Genomic DNA, 12,261 nt, shown 5'->3' with positions numbered 1-12,261 from the left:
AACCAGCAGCTTCAGCCACGTGGATTTAAAGTGAAGAAAGAAGGGACAACTGGGACAATTGAGGCTGGTCAGCTGGAGCTAAGAAATTAGGGATGATTAAGAAGAGACCAGCATCACTGATATAAAATCTTCTGGGAAATGTTTTCCAAGAACACAAAGAAGCTGTGTTCCAGAGCTAGCCAAGGTTGTACCTCGTGCTGCGGCTGGACTTGGTAATGTGTAAGAACCACCCAAGTGGTACTGGTTTTTAAAGGTCTGAAGGGGTCATGGAGAGCAGCTGAGCACTATGAGAAGCCAGGGAACATCACTGGTGAAGGTGCAGCCTCAGTTGTAGTTGATGGCCCAAGACTGAAGGGGTCATGTTAAGAAGTTGAGGCTCGGCACCATGAAGAGAGCCCATGAGAGGCAATGGTGAAGCAGCAGAAGACCCCAGTGTATTGGGGATGCCACTACCATGGGATGATCACCACCAACAGCAGCAGCAGTGGAGTGATGTCAGCCAGAGCCTAGAGTGCTGCAGAGGGCAGAGCTGGAGAAGTGACCCAAGCCTTGGAGGAGTGCAGAAGATCATGTGTGGATCCCAAACATGTGAGGAACAAGAAGCTGTAAAGTTGAAGTTGCCTTGGAGACCCCAAGATGTTCAAGATGTCAGAGCCATGAGCTATCTGCTGAGGAGAGCTGCTAACAGGGAGTGGAACCAGCCCAGGAGAAAAAAGTTTGTTGCAGTCAACAAAGATGAAAAGGGAGCTGGAGATGTGAAGACCACGTTGACAGCAGACATGGGGATGCAGAGGTTGGAGTTTGCAGCTGGGCTCCTGTCTTGCTTTGGGGATTACGGTTAAGTGACTGGATGAATCTCAGAGGAGACTTTGAACTTTAGACTTCTAATATTGTTGAGACTGCTATAGACTATGGGGAGTTTTGAAGTTGGACTAAATGTATTTTGCATTATGCTATGGCTAGGTATGGCCTCCATAGACTCACATGTTTGAACAAGCCTAAGGGTGCCAAGGTGTGGAATGAGGTAGTTTGACTATGCTTGGCCCAGAGAGTGGCACTATTTGGAGGTACTCCTTGTTGAAGTAGGCGTGGCTTTGTTAGAGGAAGTGTGTCACTATGGGAATGGGCTTTAAGACCCTCATCCTAGCTGCCTAGAAGCCAGTCTTCTCCTAGCAACCTTCAAATGAAGATATAGAACTCCCAGTTCCTCCTACACCATGCCTGCCTGGACGCTGCCATGCTCCCACCATGATGATAATGGACTGAACCTCTGAACCTGTAAGCCAGCCCCAACTAAATGTTGTCCTTAGAAGAGTTGCCTTGGCCATGGTGTGGGCTCACAACAGTAAAACCCTAACTAAGACAGTCTCCCCTGTTGTTCAGGGCTGCACACACCAAAGCAACCAAGCTGCAAGTGTCCAAGGATTCTCTGTCCATCTTCTCATCCTGGCATTCGGATCACAAACACTTGGGCGACCTGTCCAGAAGTTCTTATATAAATTCTGGAGTTCTGAACTTGATCATCAAACTTGTACATCTGACACTTTCTCCACTGAGCTCATATTTTTCAATTTTTCAGCTTTTTATCCACCCCCTCATTATATGCCTACTGTGTGCCAGATGCACAATATTCAACCTGTCTTTGAGAGGCTATCCCTATACGTGTATAATATGTAAAAGTGTAGAGGGTTGTTAAACTTATCAGACTAGGAGAATTTAGAGATGGCATTATCGAGCAAGACCGAAATATAGGCCTTGGGCATGGACAGTACAGCTGAGTTACTATATTATTAAGTGGAATTATTTTATTACTATCCACACTCATAGCAAATAATCAACACTATCTATATAAGACAGAGTCTGCTCAGCTAGTTGATACAACACAAACACACTAAAAATGAAACAATGTGGAAATATAACACTGTTCACTTTCTTGTGAAAGTTACAGCCCAGGGTTGGTAGCATGGTGGTAGGTAGGTTTTTTTTTTCCCAGACAGTTTTCCAAGGGCCCTGGATGATGGGCGCTCTGCCAGCTTCCACTCTGATTTCCATGTGACAAAGCTAAGAGTGTAGAGGAGCTGGCCAGGAAGGTGCCTGTGGGACAGACTCAGACCCTGCATGTTCTGCTGCCTAGAGCTCAGTCTCAGGGCCACAGCAAGCTTCGAGGGGGACACTGGGTAATATAGAGTACCCCGACATTCAGGAAGAAGAGAACATGGACTCAGATAAGCACTCTTCCAATAGGGAGTTACAAGGAAGGGCAAGTTTGCCCTGGCATAGTCACACTTACTCTACTGCGTTCAAGTCACAGATTTACACATTTGTCTTTCCAGGTAAGCTCTGAGAGCTTCAGATTTCAGCATTCAGAATGAAGTAGGGAACATAGAAATGCTTATTAAATAGTCCATGAATTATATTTCTGAATCAAGAATGCCCCTCCAAAGACGATGTGTCAAAGGCTTGATCTCAGGATGACACCTACTTGGAGATACAGAACCTTTTAGAAGTGGGGCCTAGCATGAGATCTTTAAGACACTGGCGGCATACCCTGAAAGGAGAGTATAGGACCCCAGCCCCTCCTCTTCCCTTTTTGCTTCCCAGCCATGAGGTAAGTGCCCTCACTCTCCCCCAAGCACCATCTACAATGGACTGCCCAAAGCAATTCAGCCAACTGATCACAAACAGAACCCCTGAAACTGTGAACCAAAATTAATTCCCTTTCTTTCTAGACAGATCGTCTCTGCTCTTTTGTTACAGTGACAGGAAACTGACTAATACAAATAGTGAACTGTGAAACAGCAGCTCTTTCAACAAAGACTGTTGCTCCTTGAGACCCCACATGAAATGCCATACCCCTTCTGCTGCCAGTGTGGAAGAGGGTGCTTGAGTTCCTCTTCTCTGTGGCAAGTAGTGGCCATGCGTCCAGTTCCTGCAGCAAGTCCATCAAGTCATTTGGGCATAAATTGTCTATATTTTGTGACAGCTAGCATAGAGATTTTTTATTTTGGTATGTAGAACCCATTCCTAGTACTATGACTAAGTCGCTAATGTATGTTCTAGTAGTCAAGGGGCCAAACGGAACCCATGAAGGTAGAAAGAACTGACGTTGTTTGAGGCACACACTGCTTTTGAATTCTTATGGGTTTGCCAGATGCGGTAGCTTTTCCTTCATGTGTAGTGACAGGTTTCTCTTGTTCGTGGATCCTTGTAAAACCATGCAGCATACTACCTGTGAGGATGACTAGTCTACCAAGTATGAACAATGACAAGTATTTCTGGGTTTGTTCGGAAATTGAAACCACCATAAATTACTAGCAAGAATACACAACAACACCGCCACTTTGGAAAATACTTGAGATTCCTTGAAAGAAAAAGTTAAGTGGAATTATCATGTGATCTCATGATTCTTCTCCCAAATACATACTCTAGAGGAAGGGAAAACTAACTTTGTTCCTGAGGGGTCAGAGAAGCATCATGGATAATAGTCGAAAGTAGGAACCATGAGCTGACAAGTGGATTAACAAAAGGTGTTATACGCTTACTAGGGGATCCTGTGGATCCAGAGAAAGGAATAGAGAGCACTGATCTAGGCCAGGATGTAACAAAACATAAAGTTCCACTTATGGGGTATATCCAGGATAAGCAAATCTATAGCATAAAGTTAGATTGCTGCTTTCCAGGGACCAGAGGGAGGGAGGGAAAAGTGCCTGACTGTTACAGAGTATAAAGATTTTTTTTTAATGATGTAATGTTCTAAATTAGATTTTGGTGTATATTATGCAACTCTGTGAACATATTGAAACAAGCCCATTGGATAGGTAGGTTTTATGGCTTGGGAATTATATATGAATACAGCTTTTTTTTTTTCAAATAGAATTCCTAGAACTGTGCAATGTCTTACCTCAGCCCAGTTAGTGAACGAAGCAAAACAAACAGATCAGTGAGACTAATCTAGAGAGCAGAGAGACGATTGAAAAGCATTTAGCGAGCCTCAAGGACTCCTGGGACAGGATCAAACAGCCCAGCATACATATGGTGAGAGTTCCGGAAGAAGAAGAGAAAGAAAGGGGAACACAAAATATTCTGCAGAGCTGTTGATTGAATCATCATCAGGTTGACAAAATATAGTAACTTCTAGGTCTCAGAATTTCATCAAAGTTACAAAAATATATATATACAAAGAAAACTACAGCTGCGTGCATCACAGTTGAACCACTGGAAAAGTGGAAACCAATGCTTATATAATTCACTGAGCTGAAAGAGGCCGCGCCTGAATTAAAACTGAAGTAGGAACTAAGGCTAGCTTCTCATCCAAACGCTGGCAATCAGTCAAGGGACTCCTGGGGTATTAACAGTGAAAAGCTAATTCTTATTGTACAACCAAAGGAAATAGCCTTCAAAACAGTGAAAGGTAGACTTGTTTCGGCAAAACACAAGCTGAGAGAATCTGTTACCGGCACAATGGCACCCCATGAGGGACTAAGATGGTCTTGAGGCTGAGAGGAGAGGTCAATCAATGGATGGAAACCTGAATGAGAACGATCTCTGCTGGGTGCAGTAGTACAGTGCTTGTAATCCCAGCACTAACTGCTCTGAGGTAAGACAGTGCACACATGATAACCTGGACTACACAGCGAGTTTTAATAGTAAGATACTATCTCAAACAATGGCTTAAAAAAAAAAAACGAAATAAGCAGTTCCTGAGAGAAGTGTGTCATAAGAGAAATTAAGAGCCACTGGTCTACATGGAATATTAAATGGAGTTTCCCATATACTGTATACTCCCTTTCCACTCAGAGACTTGACCAATTAATCCATGAATCACATAAACCTAAGGGCTTATAATCAGCCATCATAAACATGCCTGGAGAAATAGCTCAGCAGATAAGAGCACTAGATGTGATTCCAGAGGACCCAAGTTCAATCCCCAGCACTCACATGGCGGCTCACAACCATCTGTAACTTCAGTTCATGGGGATCCAAATGACCCGCTAGCCATCACAGACACCACACATGCATGTAGCACACAGATATACATGGGGGCAAAGCACTCATTCGCATAAATAATAAAATTTAATTTAACAAAGCAGACTGGTAAGATAGGAATAAGACAGAAACGTCTTCTATTTTAAATGATCAGAAGCCGCCCAATAACTATCCATGAGTAAGTAATGCTCTCTAAAACCTACTAATGGGTGTTAGGGACTCGGCTCAGCAGGGAGCTTAGCAAGTGCAAGGCCCTGGGTTTTGTCCCCAGCATTGCAAAATAAAAGAAAATACAAACTATTGCTAAAACGACAGCTCTTTATGTTAGGCAACACCTGATATAAGCATTGATGTGAATTGTTTTGAGGCCTTTAATTCGTAGTTCCCTTGCCTCAGCCTCCTGGGTGCTGGGATTACAGGCCTATGCCATCAGACCCAGATTATAATGTTCATTTTAAAGTTTAATGCTGTCGAGCTGGTCTCCTTTTAGAGACAGTGAGAGCCATGTGACTTACTTCCTTTTCTGACCTGTCAGGAAGTTCATACATTTTTCTCAATGACAGTAGCTATTCTTGGTCTAGCTAAGTATATAGCCCTAGCGGGCCTTAAGCCCCTTAAATAAACTACACATGCTGATTCCAGGTTGGACGCAGTGCCGGGGGCGCAACCTTCCCTGCAAAATGACCACAGCATTTAACTAACTCCCCCTTGCAAAACTAACACCTCCTGTAGCTGCCCCAGAGTTATCCGCATTCCCATTCTCAATTACAGACATCCGGGCTTCCTGCTAATGACTTCTTTTAAATAGAACAAAAGCAATAAGGTGAGTTGGTGGGGGAGATATGCGGTCCGAGATCAGACCCAAGTTTAAATTCTGGCTTCATCCTTCAATGACAGAGGCTGGTGAGCGCATGATCACAGGCGTGGTCCTTAGCCACTATATACATCAGGTTTACCTTCTAGGATGTGAGCTGAGTATTGACCACCCCAGAGCTACCGTGTCAGTCACCTGTCATCCGCTAGTCTCGGGTACATTGGAATGCTTGATTAAAGAATAGCCTTAATTTTCTTTCGGATGCAAGAACATTCGGCCTCAGCTATAAGACACATAGTGAGACTCTTTCTTACCACTCACCCCAACCCTAACCCTAGCCCTGACCCTGACACTGACCTCCTGATCGCACTGCTCCAGCCACTGGCTGCCCCTTGGTCCTTGAACAACCCCATCGCTTTCATGCCATGGGACCTGTATTCCTTTGCTAAACCATTCTCTAGGTATCTCCATGCTCCCTCCTTAGAGACATCCTCCTTAACCACCCGGCCACAAGTCAAGACTGACAGAGACTGATGCCCTTCTGCACCAGCACCCTGTCTCTAGCTGTCCAATACACAGTTTTTGTGTGCTCTAGAAATCCCATGTGCAGGCTGGGATAGAAGGCTTCTCTCATCCAGCATAAAAAGGCCACTGAATAGATGATTTTTTTTCTTTTAAAAATCAAGTCCTCAGAAAATAAGAACTCCCCTTGATGCCCCAATGCCACCGTCCCCCACAATGGAAACTGGAGCTGGACCTGGGTGGTGTCTGGAACCCACCCCCAACCCTTACTCAACTTTTTCAATCAGCTACCACTATGGTGCTGACACAGATAGAGACAACCAGAGGACAGAAGTGGCTTCAGAGCCCGGTGTGGCAGTACCCGGCAAAACAGTTACAGAACCACATGAGCCCTGAATGTCTAGCAGCTGGTGCAGGGTGACCCAGAGGTTCCTTGAAGGGACTTGTGTTACGTTGCAAAATTCAGACAAGTGAAGGGACAGAAGAGTGTCTCTGTCATCTTAAAAAGCAGCTTCCACCACTCTAATACACACACACACACACACACACACACACTCACTCATATATATAGACACTCGTACATACATACACACACACACATATACACATATATGCATACATTCATATACACACATACACTTATATATACACACATACATATACACATACATACACACATATACATATTTATACACATCATATACACACACATACTCATACACAAATATACATACGCACTCATGCACACACACATGCACACCCTGTCTAAGATTCTCTTACCACCTGCCACTTGCCTATGGGCTAAGATCTGATCATGCTCAGTAGGACCTCCCTCCCTGGCCAGGGCCCACATAATCCCTGGAAATATCTGTTCACAGGACTATGACTAACACTTACCTTCAAATCCCTTCTCCTTGCTCATGCCGTAGGCACCTCCCATTCCAACTCCAGCAGCAAGATACCCAGCAACTCCCACCCCAGGCAAAGACAATCCCCCAATACATCTGATTTTCGAGGCACAGTAAAATAACATCCTTGGCCCCCAAGCCCCACCTCAGTCTGCCTTTCTTCTAAGAAACACCTGTGGAAATGGCATACCTGAGCTTGTCTGCACCCAGGTAAAATGACTCGTGTCTGAGCGCTTCCTGCGGACTGTGAGAGAAGAGGCTTTCTGGAACCCAGAGGCCACTTTGGGATGCTGTGTCCTCAGTGAACTGTCAGATCAACCTGGCTCCTGGCTTACTTACCCTCGGACTGTAGCAAGAAGGACTGGTGACCAGCCACTGAGAGGTGACACCAGCCCTCTGACACTTGTCCCCTCTTTGATAAAATACATAAATAAAAATAAGACTAGAGAATTACTTGGGCACCCTCACCTTCCCGACCACAGGGGAAAGAGGTTCACCTGAAGTCACTCATCCCAAAGGACAGGTGTTAGAATCCCTTCTCCACATCTTCCTTCAACTTGTGGGATGCTGAGAACCAGGGTCCTGGACAGAGGAAACTTACCTTGCAGCCCAGGGGCCGCCATGGTGCTGGTCCCCAGACGCCAAGCCCCAACTGGTGGCCCTTGGCCGCCCTCGCTCCACTCTGGGCAGGCTTATGTGGCTGCCAGGGAGTTAATTCCATCGCGGCTCAGCTTGTCTGGATGTGCCCGCCCCTCCAGCGGCTGCCACCTCCTCCAATCCATTCCTCTCCCTCCGCAGTCTCCTCCCGCACTCCTCCTGCGTCCCGACTTCCAGAAAGGATCCCACTCTCAGGTGCAGCAGGTGACACGCTGGGATCAGGCATGGGCTGCGGGCCAGGGAGTAAATGCTGCTGGCGCTCCTCCAGATGAGGGAGCCTGAGTGAGCGCCACACAGCCCGCTGGCCTGTGATAATTCAACCGGCTTATCTCGTGAACCGCCTGGCTGATTAGTTTGGAGTCCCCAGTGAAGTCTCCTTCCCGTGGCACCAGGCTGCAGGCTACAGCCCTGAGTTGTAATAGTAGGCACTGAAACAGCACAATGAGGTCTCTTCACATACTCTACTCCAGCTGCGGTCTGAACACAAGAACGAAGGGCAGAGGGGAGAGGGCACGTGTTCGTTTGAGCTTCCGCAGGAGTGTCTAGGGCAGTAAGGAATGTGCCTAGAAGTTAAGCTGTGGGACAAGAGTAATGTAGGCCTCCCTAAGGTGGCTTAGGGACCTGACCATAGAGAGAGGGGTGAAGAGAAAGCCTCCAAAGAACTATTCCCTGGGATGCATGCCAAGATGCCAGAAGCAACTGATGCTCCCTGATACTGTGCCTCCTCTATGGGAAAGCAACATGTCAGCATCAAGGGCGATGTCTGCGATCACTGAATCAGAGATGTCTGCTCCCCGCTCTACAGAAGACAGTGGCAGAAGCGCAACAGAATGAAGGGAAACAGAAAGCATCGGGCCAGCCTCGAGGCTTTACTCTGTACACCTCCAGGATTAATGGCTGCCGTTCACCTAAAACTCTGACTGCTGTCTCTCAAGTGCTTTGCTTGGCCCAGTGTTCATACTTCAGCCTCGATCTCCAGTCTGTGGGGCAACGACTTCCATTTATCCATTTTACACGTGAAGCGACTCCAGTCTGTGTGTCTCCGGTTCCAAAGCAAGCAGCCTGCTCAGTGTCTCATGTCCCGGCTCAGAACACCTTGCACTTCCGCATCTCTCTCCCTCTTCTCCCTTTCATTCTCCTTCCTTCACCTTCTTCCTGCTTCCAGGGACCCTTCTCCATGCCCTCTCATTCCTAAAGGAATAAAAAGGTGCCCGCCCACCACTGCTCCTTATCCATCCTTCTTCTATCCTTCCCCAAGGAGTTTTTCCATGACACTCCCCTAAAACACCTTTACGAGCTGCCCTGGGTACTTTCTGTTCTTTGTTTTGTTGTTGTTGTTGTTGTGGTGGTGGTGATGGTGGTGGTGGTGGTGGTGGTGGTGGTGGTGGTGGTGGTGGTGGTGGTGGTGATGGCAGTCAGTGGTGGTGGTGATGGTGGTGATGGCAGTTGGTAGTGGTGATGGTGGTGGTGGTAGTGATGGCAGTTGGTGGTGGTGGTGGTGGTGGTGGTTCTGGTGGTGGTGGTAGTGGTGATGGTGGTGGTGGTGGTGATGGTGGTGGTGGTGGTGATGGTGGTGGTGGTGGTGATGGTGGTGGTGGTGGTGATGGTGGTGGTGGTGGTGATGGTGGTGGTGGTGGTGGTGGTGATAGAGGTGATGGTGGTGGTGGTGATAGTGGTGATGGTGGTGATGACAGTCAGTGGTGGTGGTGGTGGTGGTGATGGTGGTAATGGCAGTCAGTGGTGGTGGTGATGACAGTCGGTGGTGGTGGTGGTGGTGGTGGTGGTGGTGGTGGTGGTGGTGGTGGTGGTGGTGGTGGTGGTTTTAAAGCAGCTAGGGGAAGAGTTTATTGCTAAACTTTCAGGTCACAATTCATTATTGAGGGAAGTCAGGGCAGACACTGAAGGCAAAAACCCCAGTGGCAAGAACCATGGAGTAACACTGTTCCAGGCTCCCTCTAGTTCTCTCTAGCTCTGCGAAGGCTCAGCACTGGGGCTGGTATCACCCACAGTGGTGATACCTGAGCCTTCTCACATCAGACCTCGATCCAGTCAGTCCCCAGCAGACAGATCCACAAGCCAATCTTACCTGGGCCATCCCTCAACTAAGAGTCCCTCAGATGACTCTAGGCTATATTAAGTGGACAGGTGAAGCTAACTAAGACAGGATCCTGTCTCATTTGGTCTAACAGTGACCATTAAAAAGAAGAGTCCTTAGTATCAAGTGCAGACTCTGTCCTTAGGAAACCTGGAGGTAAAAGAAGACAAACACGCACAAAGACACACGTGTGCACTGGTTCAGTTTTTTGTCAACCTGACATGAGCTAGAGTCATCTGGGAAGAGGGAACCTTCCTTGAAGAACTGCCTCCAGAAGATTACCTTTAAGAAAATTTGTGGGGATATATGATTGATGGGAGAGGGTCCAGCCCACTGTGGGCGGTGCCAGTCCTAGGCAGGTAGTGCTGGCTTCTAGAAGAAAGCAGGCTGAGCAGGTCACAAGAAGCCAGCAAGCAGCACCCGCCCCTCAGTGAGCTATGCATCAGCTCCTGCCCAAAGGCTCCCAACTTGAGTTCTTGCCCTGACTTCCCCTCATGATAGACTATGAGCTGTAAGCAGAATTAAAAACCCTTTCCTCCCCAGGCTCTTGGGGGCTGTTTAATCCCAGCAATAAATGCCAAAGCAGGACAGCCCACTTGATCCTCTTCCTGTGTTTTTAACTGGAACGTGGCTTTCTTGACTTGGCTTTTTTGTGTGAAATAGCATAAGGGCTATTCAGCCCTTAGCATAAGGTGTCATTCAGCCACCAAGGGCAGATCACAAGAAAACTGGTCAGCCGTCCTTGTCTCAGGTACTGTTAAGTGATCAGTCAGGAGAGTGACAGTCAATTCCTCGCCCCTGGATCTGGTTTCCTCCAGAGACTGACCTTAGCAATGACTCAAAGTTGGGGAGTGGAGGGGATGTGGAGAAATGACAAGCTTTGAATTATTAAGGAGTTATATAAAACATTCATCCGTGCTTCCTTCCCTCTGTCTACCCTACTCAGTTCTCTGCAAAACCTAGGCATCATTGTGCCCTATGGCCTGTGGCAGAACTTCTCATGCAGTTCTCCCTAGGCAGTGGCAAATGGTAGAAACCTAGAGATGGAGCAGTCACTGAGTCCCACACGAGTGGCGGGAGACGACCAGCAGCTGTGCTGCTCTGTGCTGGGTGGCCTGAGAGTTCTTGTCTAGCTGTAAAGGCACTTGGCTTTTGAACCAGAACCTGCCATTCAGAGCCTGTTCGGCCTTTGCAAGCCATTTGCCTTCTCTGGGACATTTTCATTATCAGTACAGGGATCAGAGAGAGATGACGGACTAGACATCTAAATCTTTTCGGACTCCATTGTCTAGTACTTTTGATGAGGTAAATCCCCTCTGTGTAAAAAGACTTGGAACATCAGTACCCATCAAATTCCCAGAACACAACCAGGACCCACTTTGTTCTCATGGCTTTGTCCTCCCTCCCAGCTAGAATCCTTCCCATCCTGCCAGCATGGGTGTGCATGCTTTTCAATTCATTTCCAAGAAAGACCACCTGTACCCAAGGGTGACGGTTCCACATAGGGATTGAGGAATTAGATGCTGCTTCGTGTTAACTTGACCCTTCCACTAAGGATGGTCAGAGCAGGAAAGGCCTTGGCAACCGGCATAAAACTAAAAACACTGAGCATCCTGACCATAGGGATGCCGGAGATCCCCAACGCTCTGCCACCATGTTGTTAGTCACTGGTTCCCACTTGTGAGAATAAGTTTCCCATTTTATGCTCATCTCTTACATTAGAGCATTTACAGTCGCCCAGGATAGTCGTACTTTATCTTAAGCATGAGTCATTGATCCTCACAATCTGCTGACTGAGATGATCATGTTAGTTTTTACAGATAAGGAAACTGAGTCTGAAATCCAGATAGGACTTATTGGAGACTGTACACTTGGGTGAGGGCCATAGGTAGCGTCCAGATCTGACCCTGAGCCTAGAGCTCATCTGCTATGGCTGAGCCTGTGATGGAAGCTGGCTTTTCCACCTGGTGGCCTCCTGTCTACAGGTATCTAGTTCTTATTAGGACTGGGGACCACTATGCACATAGATTTCTCATCCTTCTTCATAAATGTCATCATTCACGCTGACAGCAGGAGCTGATTTCCAGAGCCCACCTCTATGCCATGCATAGAAGCAGCCTGACTGAGAGATTTGAGAACTGGGTGTTCTTAAGGATACATTTACAGGTTCAGAACCACCAGGCTAAGTTTCTGGAGAGACATCTTCACCCTGTGCCTTTCCACCCAGAGGATACTATAATTCCACTGCTTCCTGGATATTAGATGGCCTCAGCCTCCAG

At 47.1% G+C, this 12,261-nt stretch overlaps 1 protein-coding gene across 1 annotated transcript in view; it reads right to left on the bottom strand.

Annotated features, from left to right (window-relative positions):
* The window catches only part of Ano2 (anoctamin 2), a 353,573-nt gene extending 345,634 nt beyond the window's left edge, over positions 1 to 7,939 (bottom strand). The window contains exon 1 of the mRNA XM_087655423.1: positions 7,832 to 7,939. Within this exon, the coding sequence (XP_087511549.1) occupies positions 7,832 to 7,853 (22 nt within the window). The 5' untranslated portion in view covers positions 7,854 to 7,939. The remainder of the gene's footprint in view (positions 1 to 7,831) is intronic.
* Between the last annotated feature and the right edge of the window lie 4,322 nt (positions 7,940 to 12,261).

The sequence above is a fragment of the Rattus norvegicus genome, chromosome 4 (genome assembly GCF_021556685.1).
Source record: "Rattus norvegicus strain SHRSP/BbbUtx chromosome 4, alternate assembly SHRSP_T2T, whole genome shotgun sequence".
Classification (NCBI taxonomy): domain Eukaryota; kingdom Metazoa; phylum Chordata; class Mammalia; order Rodentia; family Muridae; genus Rattus; species Rattus norvegicus.
Note: the sequence above shows the minus strand (reverse complement) of the source record. Positions and strands in the feature narration are given on the sequence as shown.